Source organism: Piliocolobus tephrosceles, chromosome 2 (assembly GCF_002776525.5).
Source record: "Piliocolobus tephrosceles isolate RC106 chromosome 2, ASM277652v3, whole genome shotgun sequence".
Classification (NCBI taxonomy): domain Eukaryota; kingdom Metazoa; phylum Chordata; class Mammalia; order Primates; family Cercopithecidae; genus Piliocolobus; species Piliocolobus tephrosceles.
In genome coordinates this window covers 16,995-31,636 of record NC_045435.1, presented here as the reverse complement: position 1 = coordinate 31,636, position 14,642 = coordinate 16,995, and the positions used below count along the sequence as shown (strand labels likewise).

Below are 14,642 nucleotides of genomic sequence, written 5' to 3'. Positions count from 1 at the left end.
AAAAAAAAAAAAAAAAAAAAATTAAAATAAATTTTAAAAAGGCTGTTTTATTTTTTTTTAATTTTATTTATTATTTTTTTGAGACAGAGTCTGGCTCTGTTGCTCAGGCTGGAGTACAGTGGCACAATTTCCGCTCACTGCAACCTCCACCTCCTGGGCTCAAGTGATTATCCTGCCTCAGTGTCCCAGGTAGCTGGGATTACAGGTGTGCGCCACCACACTAGGCTAATTTTTGTATTTTTAGTGGAGACGGGATTTCACCATGTTGGCCAGGCTGGTCTTGAACTCCTGACCTCCAGTGATCCACGCGCCTTGGTCTCCCAAAGTGCTGGGATTACAGGCGTGAGCCACAGCACCTGGCCTGGCGTCTTCTGTTTTTTTAAAACACTACAAAAAAAAATACGTAATTTTGAAATGCTGAACACTTTTACCTCTCAGATTACACATGTAACAATGCTTGTAGTCACCACTTTAACATCATACTGGAGATCCCAGTCACTGCAATAGTCACTGCAATAAGGCAAAGGAAAAGAAAAACAATACAATCATTGAAGAGAAACAGGGCTTCATCATCGTAGATGGCATGCTTATATAGACGGAAAATCCAAAAGATTCCACAAAGTATTAGAAATAAGTGAAATTAAGCAAGGTCTTTTACATAAGGTCACAGTACCAAAATGCATTGCATTTTACATGCCCACAACAGTGAGAAAACATTTTATAAATATTATTTATAACATCAAAAAGCCAAATAACTTGAAATAAATCAATAATTAAAATCAGATTAAGTTTAATCTAAAATTTGTAGTTATATAAGACTTCTACACACAGAACAAACCAGAAAGTTCCATTTAAGGAAAACCTCAATAAATAGAGAAACTAGGTTCATGGATTGGAAGACTCAGCATTAGAAAGATGCCAAATCTAGCCCCGCATTAATCCATATAAATTTAATGAACTCCCACTAAATATCCTGCAGGCTTTTTAAGAAGATTAATAAACTGCCACTAAATTTTATGTGGAAAGGAAAAAGGAACAAGACCAAGTACAATAAACCTGAATAGGTGAGCTTACTCCACCCAATATGAGGATCTATTATAAAGCTATAATGAGACATTATGATACTTGTACAAAGATAGAAAAATGGACCACTGGAACAGAGTCCAAAAAAACCCCAGGCATATATGGTTACTTGATTTATTATAAAACCAGCATTGTACAGCAGAGAGTCTTTTCCATAAATGGTGATGGCTGATTAGTAAATGGGGGAAAAATATGAACCCTATCTTATATAACCACAAAAATAAACTTTAGATGTACTACAGTAAAGGTAAATAACAAAGATTCTAGCAGAAAAAAAAATCATGATGGTGTGCTAGAGAAAGATGTCGTAAACAAAAGCACAACAAATTAATTGTAAAGAAAAAGACTGGTTTTGACTACATAGATAGATATGAAGGAACTGCTTTTTATTAACAGAAACCATTCACAGAGTAAAATGGCCAGAGTAGAAAATATTTGCAATACATATGATTAACAAAGGGTTCATATTTAGCATATATAAACAATTCCTAGGAACCCATAAAAAGATGAAACACAACCTAACTGAGTAAAAAGGATAAAGAATGAACAGGCACTTCATAAAAGAGGACATTCAAATGGCCCATAATCTTAAATTTCAATCTGATGATGATTCCCTGAAGGGAATTACAAATTAAAATCATCATCACCATTACATGCTGACCAGAATGGTTAAAAGAAAAATACTGATTTTACAAAGGACTGGTGAGGATGTAGAGCAACTGAAACTCTCAAACACTACTGGTGGGAGTGTGAATTGTCATAAGCACTATCTGTCTGAAAACTCCAAAATCACTGATTTTCCTCCATTTCTTATATCCTAAAATCATTAAGAAGTATTATTTTACCTTTTAATTATCTCGTTTCTAAACCTTTCCCTTCCTTTCTACCATTACAACCCTAATTCAGGCCTCAATAATATCTGTATTTCTTAAATCCTACCTTCCTTATATCACCCCTCTGTCCTCAAACTTTCAGACACCCTATCACATCATATTCAAAAAGCACTCGGTCTGACTCTATTCTACTTCTTTCCATACGTAAATCCAACTGGTTCCCAGAACACATTTTGTTCTTTATCGGTTAGTCTTTCACAGTACCTAGAACAGTCTCTGGTAGACCTAGTGCTCAACTAAATATTAACAGCCACCAACATAAACTTACTACTGCCTCCACACCATCTTTCACGTTTCACAAGTTCATGTTATGCCAATTCATGCCTTCAATACTGACTCATTTCATTCATTCTTAGTCGATGTCTTATTCCATTTTTCACCACAGGTTCTATCCTAAGTCCCAACATCACTCCACACTCATTCTAAAAGTTTATCACTTAAATCACTAAAGAACAAAACCTTTTTGTAACTTCCCTCTCACACCTAACTTCCCTCTCACACCTAGAAGTGTCTCAACATCTTCACCTATCATTTTCTCTTCCTTATCTAGTAGAAAGAAGTGTCTTCCATTTCTAATACCAGCCTCTCTCATCTATTTTTTTAATGTTTCCACTTATCTCTTTTCCTTGACCTTGCCATATTAATGAGCTTCTCCTGCTTCTCTCCCAAAGACACAGAAGTCTCATCATATAATTTTTTTTTAAAAGTTTTTCAACTTTCTATAGTGGACACTTCCGGACAATATATTTTCTTGGGCTATGGAAACAACAACATCCAGTTTCTATGAGCAGTAATGCCAGTGTCAGAGACAAGGCTATAATATCCACCATCCAGGAGAGAGCAGGTAATGACCTTGACAAACTGACCCTCAATATAGTATCTTAGCTATGGTTCTGGATATAGTTCTAGATGCCTACCTTCTTTCAGTTCTTGATTTCCATACCTGAAGCATCCAATATCTTTCAAAAACTGTCTTTTAACCATGGGATAAGTTTCTGATATTTGTGAATAAAACCTTGACTGATGTCTTGGCTTGGGCTGCTGTAACAAAATACCATAGACTAGCTGGCTTATACTCTTTCTTACAGCTCTGGGGCATAAAAGTCTGAGACAAGGGTGCCAGCATTATCAGGTTCCTGGTGACGGCCCTCTTCCTGGCATGCAGATGCCTGCTTTTCTGCTATATCCTTGTATGATGGAGAGAAACAGCTCTAGTGTCTTCCTCTTCTTATAAGGACACTAATCACATCATGAGGCTCTACCCTCCTGACCTCATCTAAACCTAATTACTTCCCAAAGGCCCTATGCCCCCTAATACCATCATATTGAAGGTTGGGAGCTCAACATATGGATTTGCGGGAAAAGGGGAACACAAACTTTCAGTCCATAACAACTGACATAGTCTTTTTCCCTCACAAATTACTTTTTTCTCTTTCCTTTCTTTCCCAAGAGTTGTCCCTACTCTACTTCTTCACTATCCTGTCATTCACTATCCTTTAAGACAGGGGTCTCCAACCCCTGTACGAGTCAGTGGCCTGTCAGGAACTGGACTGCACAGCAGCAAGTGACTGGTGGGCAAGCAAGTGAAGCTTCATGTGTATTTACTAGTCACTCCCCATCTCTTATCTGTATTTACAACTGCTCCCCATCTTGTATTACCGCCTGAGCTCTGCCTCTTATCAGATCAGCAGCAGCATTAGATTCTCATAGGAACATGAACCCTGCTGAGAACTGCACATGTGAGGGATCTAGGTTGTGCACTCCTTACAAGCCTCTAATGCCTGATGATCTGTCACTATCTCCCATCACCCCCAGACGGGACTGTCTAGTTGCAGGAAAACAAGCTCTGGGCTCCCACTGATTCTACATTACAGTGAGCTGTGTAATTATTTCATTATATATTACAATGTAATAATAATAAATAAACTACACAATAAATGTAATGCACTTCAATTATCCCAAAACCATCCACTTCCCCTAACCCCAGTCCATGGGAAAATTGTCTTCCGCAAAACCAGCCCCTGGTGCCAAAAAAGTTGGGGACCTCTGCTTTAAGATGACATTTTTCTCCTAACCACTTTTACTAAAATTACTAAGAGTCATGAATGCCCTCACCTCTACTAAATGTATTCATTTATTTATCAACTAAGATTTTTCCTTGTAGAGTATTTTTCTCCTCTCTCCCTCTGATAGCTTATCCAATCAAAATACCTCCATCTAAAAAAAATTTCCGGCCCCATCCACTATTCCCTTCCCTCTTTCCACTTTTCTTTCTTCTCCCCCTCTCTCTCTTCTGCCTGTGTTCCCTTCTCTCTCTGAAACAGCTTATCCAATGCAAATACCTCAATCCTGATAATTCCCAGTTTCACAATCTACCTCCTACCCCTCGTGCCTCACCCTCCTATCCCCACCTCTCACAAATTTCCAGCTACAGCTCAAAACTGCACCACAAATGCATATGAAACCTTACTGGATTGACTAATCAATCATCTCATCATTCTTTCCTAGTTATTCCTAGTTATTCCAAGTTGGTTCCTATCTAACTCCTCCTTCCTGACCCACAGTGATATCCAAACACCGTATCATCTACTTCTCAGATCCAAGCCTCCCTTCAAATCCCTTTGCAAAATTGCCATTTATCTCTGTAATCCTCTCTTTTCATGGAACATCACAATGGTTGTCACCTTCACTTGTCTGTCATAGCTCCAATATATCTTTTACATTTCTGCCAGAGCTATACAATCTATCAACTCGTGGATGGACTCAACAGTTACCTGCCTTCAAAAGCTCCTCAGTGGTTACCACAGTCTAACCTCCTCAGCAAAGTATTTAAAAATCCATGACTTCCCTCCATAAAGTTCATGCTTGAGTTACATGGGAACACTAAGTCCTTCTAGAGTCCTCGTCTCAGTGGTCTTTTTAACTTGGAACACTCTCTTTTTCATTGACCTTCCCTCACAAATGGAAATCTAAGCTATTCCTTCAAGATTCAGCTGGAAAATTAACTCCTCTAAGTCTTCTTCCATCCCTAAATTGGTCCTCTTTCTATAATCTGACAATACGTTGTTTAAATTTCTAACATAAGACAAGTCATTTTTGTTCACTGTTTTGTTTGTTGTATTTACATAGCACTTTATTGCAATTTAATTTCATAGCAATTCTGTGAAGAAAATATTATTGAGCCAATTTAACGGGGAGGAAACAGGCAGAGAACTGAGTTTAATACACACACACACAAACACACACACATATACACAGAGAAAGACATCTTTCATTCCAATGTCCTGACAATTAAGTTTTACATTTCTTAAGGACAAAGATTCCAAGGAGCCTAGCAGAGTCCTTTCTATGTAACAGATGCTTTGTAGGGTTGTGGGGTTGTTTTGTTTTTTGGTTTTTTTGGTGAGACAGAGTCTTGCCCTACTGTCCAGGATGGAATACAGAGAGGCAAAATCTTAGCTCACTACAGCCTCCACCTTTCGGGCTCAAGCAATCCTCCCACCTTATCCTCCTGAGTAGCTGCTACTACAGGTGGACTCCACCATGCCTGGTTATTTATTTATTTATTTATTTATTTATTTATTTATTTATTTGGTAGAGATGAGGTCTCACTATGTTGCCCAGGCTGGTCTCAAAGAATTGGGTTCAAACGATCCTCCTGCCTCAGCCTCTAAGGGATTACAGGCGTGAGCCACCGCACCCAGCCTGCTTTATGTTTTAAATATGTTTGAAACCACCCTGTTTTTCTATCTGAACTCTTGAAGACATACCTCAAAAGTCTCATTTTTAACTCTTCCAGTCCTTACTAATATTTCTGTAAACTATATCATATTACTCGGCATGTTGTTACAAATGTCATTTTATATATAAGCATTTTATATATAAGCCATTAATCGTACTCATGAGTTCATAAGCTTTAGAGGGCCAACATGCCTCATTCCACAGTGGTATCCTTTATACTCCCTAGCACATGGTTGTTGCTCAGTAGTCCCCAATTTATCCCTTGCTCAAATCTCTAAGTCCTTTTTTTTTTGCATGACGGATATAGATCATAAACTTTGATCTGTGACTAAACTTTACTTCTACTGTAATAGTAAAAATTACTTAACCCATTCCTGAAATATAAAGTTCATACATAGGTCAGGGAAGTATTTTAAGTATCTGATGGGAGAAAAATCTAGAGTGACTATTTTAGATGACTGTAGAGGGCAGCAAAGCAACAGTAGTATCTTCAAAGAAAACCATGTATTTTTCTTAGGGAACTTGAAATTTGTTTTTATATTTAAAGAGATGCTGTCAGGATTAAAGCTTTTGAAGGAAAAGGGACTTTTGGGGATGCCAAACACAAATTTCATCAGCTCTACTTTTATATTTAAACATTTTTACCATTAACTATAAATATAATGAAAATATATCAATGTCCAGATCCTTTTACATGAAAAACAAGCTTGATAAACAATGTACACTTTCAAAATAGCCACCATAATTGCTGAGTACTTTAAGAATCTAAAAGTTGAAAATCTTTTTTCATTGAAAACTGCCAACATAATCTATTTCTTCATTTTATTTTCTTAAATACAGAAAAGAATGTCAATAATCTAGATAGTCTTATTTCCTGCTAATTAGTATTACTAATTCTAAACTTGATATGCCTTTTTGTTATTCAAAATCAGTCAACTGTAGGGTCTATACCAGTTTAAAAGACAAAAATTATAAATCCTTTGGCACTGTACTAGAATACAACAATCAACAATGCAACACCTTGAAAAAGAATAGACATTCCCTTACTGTTATTTCAATATTGAAGCTCACTCTGCTTTTAATATGAACTAGGCAGAAAAACTGCATCAAGATAATCATATACTTACAATCTCAGAAGTGTTTACAGGAATGGGGAAACTACTATAAAAGCTGACATTAAATACAACTGCATTATTTGCATGTTTCTCAAAGATTGTGTTGGCGGTAATTTTTTACTTCCTTTAAATTTAACAAGCAGAAATGCAGCGTTTTAGAGTGACTGCTGTAGTCATTAACATAAGCAGGCTTATGATTTAGTGAGAAATGCTGCTATCATGTTTTAGCCCTGTGCCCTTAAAGAGAAGTATAGAACTGTTAGCTATATGCCTTCTTCCACTTGAATCTCTTCCAAAAAATTAAAGGAATGGAGAAGCACTTTTTTATTTTGCATTTAAAATAAAGTAGGTAGGGTATCTCTAAGCAGGTTTTAAAAACTAGGCAGTTTATTGTTAGACTCAGTATTAAATTAAATGTATAACCATGAATGATTATCTCTAAATCAAATTAGGAGGGAGTTTGAGTCTATAATGAAAAGACATTTAAACATTTAAACATTTTTATTATTAACTACAAATATAATGAAAATATATCAATGCCCAGATCCTTTTACATGAAAAACAAGCTTGATAAACAATGCACTGTTTCGCTGGGCGTGGTGGCTCACGTCTGTAATCCCAGCACTTTGGGAGGCCAAGGCGAGCAGGTCACGAGGTCAGGAGATCGAGACCGTCCTGGCTAACACAGTGAAACCCTATCTCTACTAAAAATACAAAAAATCAGCCGGCTGTGCTGGCAGGCACCTGTAGTCCCAGTTACTTGGGAGGCTGACGCAGGAGAATTGCTTGAACCCGGGAGGCAGAGCTTGCAGTGAGCGGAGACCGCGCTACTGCACTCCAGCCTGAGCGACAGAGTAAGACTCTGTCTCAAAAAAAAAAAAAAAAAAAAAGGCACAATTTCAAAATAGCCACCATAATTGCTGAGTACTTTAAGAATCTAGCTACAACTAACTTAGAAATCTTATTGATAATCTCCAAAAACTAGGGCCTAAGATTTTCAGTAACAGCAATCGTATCTATCATGAATAATTCACATAATTACTATATTAAATTGATTTTACTACAGTTTACCAATACTAGCATTTCATTAATATTTTTTTCTTCTGAATTGAAACAACAGAAGAGTCAAGCACACTCCTGACATTCTATATAATGTTCTCAGACACTTAGTTGGAGTCCTAGTCCTGCATAGTTTTATATTAGCATACTTCCATTACAAAATAGACTATCTTAAATTTACCCACTTCATTCATAAAACTCAATTCCAGAGTCAGATGTGTCATACATAAAGTACAATACAACTCACAGAAGCTGCTAAGCTAAACAGATAAATAATATACAGCTGATTTTACAATAACAAAGCAGATTACTATTCTCCTAGAAAGTCAATTCTGCAAACATCTTAAATTCAAAATGGGTGAGGCAATGGGAAATAGAACTGAAGAGAGGAAAAATAATTGTTTTAAAAGGAAAAATCAGTGCAGAACTATCTCAAATATCTTTAAGTCTATCAACCTTTTCTAATTATCAAGAGTACAAATCTCTTTAATAATACATTCCTATAGTGTGTTCTGCATAACATAGCTTCTGTAACATAATATATATTACACCCAAGAATTTGTTTAATTAGTTTGTTAAATGGGATATTTTACTGAAGAATTTCTTAGACCATTAATAAACTAATTCACATTGTAACTTTCCATGAGGGGGTATATCATTAGCTTACCCTATTCCCAAAAGTATTAAACCATGGTACTTCTTCCAAAAACCTACCTTCTGAGACTAGGGTTTCACAGTAACACTTTAACAAAGACTGTTCTAAACCTGAAAGCATGAAAAAATGAAAACAGAATTGCATTCTCATTGTATGCAAGAAGTGATGAGGGAGGCCTTCCTGGAGAAAGTCAATCCTAAACCAAGACCTTCAGAATTTGATTAGGTAGGAAGGAAGAACAACGTCATTCTAGGCCTTATGGGTAAAGACCACAAAAGGGCATAATCCACTTTAGAGACAATTAAAGCTCTGGACTTGAACTATCCAAACTGGTAGCCACCAGGAATATCACACTTGACTACGAAGTGCATTAAATGTGGCTAGTCCAAACTGAAATGATCTATAAGTATAATATATCTACTGGATTTCAAAAAATTACTATGAAAGAAAATGTAAAATATCTCAATTTTTAATAACAATTGCACGTTGAAATTATATTTTGGTTACACTGTGTCAAATAAAATAAGATTAATTTTACCTATTTCTTCTTTTTTTTAAATGTGGCATCAAGAAAACTTGAAATTACATGGCTTGCATTATATTTCTATTAAAACATGCTGGTTTGGACTAACCTTGATTTCACCATGAAGCTCTTGAAATAAATACGAGTGCATATTACATGCCAAGCACATGGGAATACAAACAGTGAACAAAACAGTGAAGCACATTTCTTTCAGAAGATTGATAATATTTGGTCAAATCATAAATGAAAATGCTATAATAAATAGCACTTGTCGAGAGAAGAATTATCTGATGTTGTCTTTCAAAATACAAATGTCCCAATCCTTGGACTCCAAACCTCACCCATCTTAACAAAAACTGTTGATCTAGTAAGTCCATAGTGGGGCCTGGCCACCTTGCTTTGAAAAAGATTCCCTAGTAACTATGATTTTAACTCACACATCCTATCTTTGCAGGCTCTAGCTATTTGAGAATGGCGATTTACAGGCCCACTCCCTTTTTCTGTTATTTTATTTCTTATGATGAAACCTACGCTGAGAGCCTAAAGGGCCCCTATTCGGTACAACAGCCAACCTATTTAAAGTAAGAACAAGTTTGATTTTTTTTTGTTTTTATCATTAAAGTTGAAACCAAAGTTTTTTACACATGGCTCACATTCCAGTTTATGAATATCTACTCACAATGCAACAGGTCTTCCCTACTCATCTTATTTAGCAGAAGGAATGGTGGGCAGTCAATAGTCTTGCAAGAAAAACAATCTCCTGGATGCCATACTAAAGAAAACAGGTAAAATTCACAATATAAGTATATGATATCCTTTCTAAAACAACTATAGTACCTGCAATACGGCTATATCTAGACTCATAGGAAGCAGCCCTCATTAAAATTTGTAACTGGTAAGTTACATTATAGTTAGTAACTCTTTTAGGAAAAAACCTTGAAGCTACCCTTAACAAAGTTTCATAACAGATTATTATTATTATTATTATTATTATTTTGAGACAGAGTCTCGCTCTGTCACCCAGGCTGGAGTACAATGGTACAGTCAGAGTTCACTCCAGCCTCCTCTCCCTGGGGTTCAAGCGATTTGCCTGCCTCAGCCTCCCGAGCAGCTGGGATTACAGGGTCCTGCCCCCATGCCCAGCTAATTTTTGTCTTTTTAGTAAAGACAGGGTTTCGCCATGTTGGCCAGGCTGGTCTCAAACTCCTGACCTAAAGTAATTTGTCCTAAAGTAATCAGCCTCCTAAAGTGCTGGGATTACAAGCGTGAGCGACAGCGCCCGACCTCACAACAGATGTTAAATCAATAATTAAACTATATCAGAGTTTATTCTGATAAATAAAAATCATAAATTTTATAAAATTCAGTAAAGAACATAGATTCAACAATTTAAAGACCATTGTAGACAAAAACATATGAAGTAATCAAACATATGACAGATTAATGGTGCTCAGATTTTTGGGATCTGTGTGTATGGTACACAAAACTGTCTTTAAAGTTTCATTATTGACTTAAGGGTTATTTGATTTTAACCTACATTTACATATTAATAGTAATTATTAACTGTCTCATCTTTGCAAACCATGTAGTGTTTGTCAATTTTTATGAAGATTTTAAGATTACAGAATATGTTATAGCAATGTATTATTTACTCACTAATTTTTAATGGTAAAGTTACATAATGTCAAAATGCTCTCTTTTAACAATGATTGTCATAAAAAGCTTCCCTTCAATAATTTTCAAGTAATTAACAATAACCCATAAGTTTTATCCCTTAACTATACACATACAAAACATACATCGGAATTGCCAAATTACTAAATTGTAAATAGATGTAAGTATAAGTGACATAAACAAGGTAAAATATATTAACACACACAATTGCCCAGCTTTTCCAATTCTTATTTCTGATGTAGATAGCTGCAAGAAAGAAAGATTTGATCTTTTCTGCTTGCTTCTAAATTTGTGTTGCTTTCCAAAAATATCTGTTTAGGATGCAGAAAGACTCATACAGGCAATATGTACTACAGAACCCAACTGATACCATCATTAACTTAAAGCAGAAGCAAATTTTGAGTCCCTTCTCCCAACTTCTATCTTCAGTATAATCACTAACATTCTAAGTGACCTTATGGAACTGCCAAATCTTAATATGCACTGGACATCATTAAGGGAATAGTCAACTAGGTTCCATACAATTATATAATTGAATTAATTTGACTATATTCTAATATTCTGAACACTCATCATCTGTATATTTATATAAATTTAACAAATATTTGAAGATCACTGGGCTAAGACTCAATATAAAGATGTAAAGTACAAATACAGCAAGTCAATTTGAAAACTCAGGGCCGGGCGCGGTGGCTCAAGCCTGCAATCCCAGCACTTTGGGAGGCCGAGACGGGCGGATCACGAGGTCAGGAGATCAAGACCATTCTGGCTAACACGGTGAAACCCCGTCTCTACTAAAAACTACAAAACACTAGCCGGGCGAGGTGGCGGCGCCTGTAGTCCCAGCTACCCGGGAGGCTGAGGCAGGAGAATGGCGTGAACCAGGGAGGCAGAGCTTGCAGTGAGCTGAGATCAGGCCACAGCACTCCAGCCTGGGTGACAGAGCGAGACTCCGTCTCAAAAAAAAAAAAAAAGAAAACTCAATTATTCAGCACATTGGTGTAGAATTTAAGAATCACTAATACCAGCCTGGTTAGTTTATGCTGTGCAATATAATAAATGCTAACATTTGAGTGTTACTATATTTCATGCACTCTCCTAAGTGTTTTATTCTATTCTGTCATTTAATCCTCACAAGATCTCTATCAGCAAGGTAGTAATGTTATGTCCTTTTAAAACAAGAGAAACTTCAAGTTTCCAAGGTTAAATAACTTGTCAATGATTTACAGCTAGAAAGAGAGAGAAAGGGAGGAAGGAAGGGAAGGACAGGGAGGGAAGGAAGAAGACATCTCAATAAGATCTTTTAAAAGATGATTTTTTTAAAGTACTTTTTTTTTTCATTGAACATTGATAAGTGTTTACCTCATTAGTTGTCCTGTTTCCGGGCAAATCAAAATACCTCATAAACACCAAACTGTTCTACAATCATGCTTCCTTTAGGTCGATCACAAAGTTATAAGCATCTTGAAGCCAGGACTCTGTCTTATGCGTGTGTTATGTTCCCAAGCCTATCAAGTAGTCAAAGTGCTGTTAAAAGTTCCACATCACATCAGATCTTCTTTTCTGTGCTCTTTTAAACATCCATCTTAACATGAAACCTTGCTGAAAATGGAAAGAGGCGTAGAATCCCAGAGCCAAATGAGACCTTACAAAGGTCAAACAGTCTACCTAGTTATTGATCATGACCATACCCATGCTAATATTCTCTATGTCTCAAAAAAAAATGTGAGAAGTGAAAGTGAGATAAATCTGATCATCTATGAATTGACTATTGCCATCATAAAGAAACTTAGAATTTCGTAATTAAATGACGTTTATCAAGTCAGATGATGATGTAAGCCCAGCACCCTTGACACTTATATTTCTTAGGCTTAAAAACAAAACAAAACAAAACAAAAACCTGGCAATTTGACAACCTGTAAAATTCTCATTTTAAAAGTTCAGTTCTCCAAATAAAATAATGCACACCCCCGAAACAAACGGCCAGCAAGCCTGATATAAACATTTTTATAGCCTTCAGAATATCAGATCCACCAGTTTTGATGGATATTTTTAACAGTTAAATTAACAAGATAAAGTTAAGACCACGCTACGTATCAAACATATCAAAATATCAAAAATAGCAGCAAAAAGAAAAATCTGTATGTGATAAAACAGCATTCTCATCAACAGATCATCAGCTATAGTCATCTTTTTCAAGCTTAAAACTCTTTTCAACTCTAAAACTAGCTCCACGCAAATATTAATTACATGCCAAACCTTGAAAGTAGTACTATGAATGTCACTGTAACTAACAGGAGTTAAATCAACAACTTGTTAGACTTAACAGCTTACTGGAAGAAAATTTTGCTTCCATACCACTAAGCTTCCATAAGTCACAACAACTGTGCCCTATTCAAAGACTGAATTCCAAAATAAAGGTTGATGGAAAAAACTCATCATAAGGGTTCACAAATTAGGGTGTTATAACACTATAAGCCAAAAAAGGAAGCTGTTTTAAATGAGTAGCACACAGGAATACAAAACTAGTGTCTACCCCTACAACAAGAAGAGTTGACTCTAAACACTACACCTGCTTTAAAACACAGTCCATTTGCCTACACTGCTTAAGTTTTAACATTAGGCTCTGAATTAAAATATCAAGTCCTTCCAATGCTACATTATTGAGGAAATTTTTAAAAAGTGTTTTCTTCTTCCATGGGAAAACCAATGTGTTCTTTCAAAAACTAATCAACAATTCATTTTCACAACCACTAAGAAATTATCATGTAAATAATTCCTGCATCAGCTATGCATACTACCTGGCTTCGGTCTTCCACAGAGCTTTGCCTAACTAGATCTGCCTCTGTAGAGGTATATTCTCTCAGTCCTTAACATAAACGAAGTCAGGATAGTAAACTCGTAATGTCCCCTCCAACTATCCTGTCACTCAACTGTAAGCAACATCCCCAATTCTCCTTCATGGAATAGAACAGCACACAAATTCAATCTAGACTCTAGCATCAATTTAAAAAGGTATACAGCATTAAGAACTTTGTCTTGGAATCAAGTATCTGGGGAGTCGGCATACAGAAACAGTGTACAATTAATAACATTCCATTTATCATACTATACTTTGTGTAAATCAGATTTCATTACAGTGCTGGAAACGTGGTGGTAAACTGGAAGTGGAAATTCTCAGCCTAGACGAGACACTCAATCCCATCATGCAAACTTTGCTTCCCTCATAAGCAACTACCCTGACTCACCTACCGTGTAATAGGATTCTCCTCCTCCTAAATCACACTATCCAAGAAATTTGCACACATCTCTTTTAACAAATACTAGTAAAACTTCAGTTCACCGTTTCACGAAATACTGAAAACCAATCTTTGAGCAAGGTTAAGCTCTGCCCCTCTACTTTTCTTACCAAGAGCCCTCAAATAATGTCTCGCAGTGTTCTGATACTCCTCTCTCACCAAAGGCTGGTGTCCTTATTTTCCCAAATCACTGCCTTCCATTAATTACCACTTAAGTCCATTTCTCTTGCATGAAAGGCAGACTTTTTTTTTTTTTTTTTTTTTTTTTTAGCACGATCCTTAATAAGTAGGCTTCTGGTCTGGCATACCTGGGAACAAAACTCACAGAGACTATCTCCCAAATATGACAGGAAAACAGGAACACAACACGAGGGAAAGGATGGGGAACAGGCGCGTGACTGTTTTGGTTAGAACAGCCGGGGCACACAGTCCATGAAATTAGGTATTTAACACGTAAATCTTGTTCCTGGGGGCTGGTAAAATAAGCACGGGCAGTATGAGAGACGTCCCACAAGCTGGAAGGCAGGGACGAGGCTCAAACTAGAGAGATCCAGAAGCTGCCAGGGCAGAGCCGGCGCGGGGGGGGGGGGGGGGGGGGGG

The 14,642-nt window shown here is 36.6% G+C and overlaps 1 protein-coding gene across 5 annotated transcripts in view; it reads right to left on the bottom strand.

The window, feature by feature from the left end:
* Positions 1-14,642, bottom strand: part of LOC111543040 (nectin-3) — a 118,721-nt gene that overhangs the window by 102,978 nt on the left and 1,101 nt on the right. The window contains exons 1-2 of one of the 5 annotated variants that reach the window (XM_023212811.2): positions 12,106-12,530; positions 9,749-9,841 (exon numbers count right to left, since the gene is read on the bottom strand). The exons of 3 other annotated variants lie outside the window; for them this stretch is intronic. In XM_023212811.2, the coding sequence (XP_023068579.1) occupies positions 9,749-9,773 (25 nt within the window). In that variant the 5' untranslated portion in view covers positions 9,774-9,841; positions 12,106-12,530. Of the gene's footprint in view, positions 1-431; positions 460-9,748; positions 9,842-12,105; positions 12,531-14,642 lie in introns of those variants that run through there. One more of the 5 variants, XM_026456896.1, reaches the window with a different exon arrangement.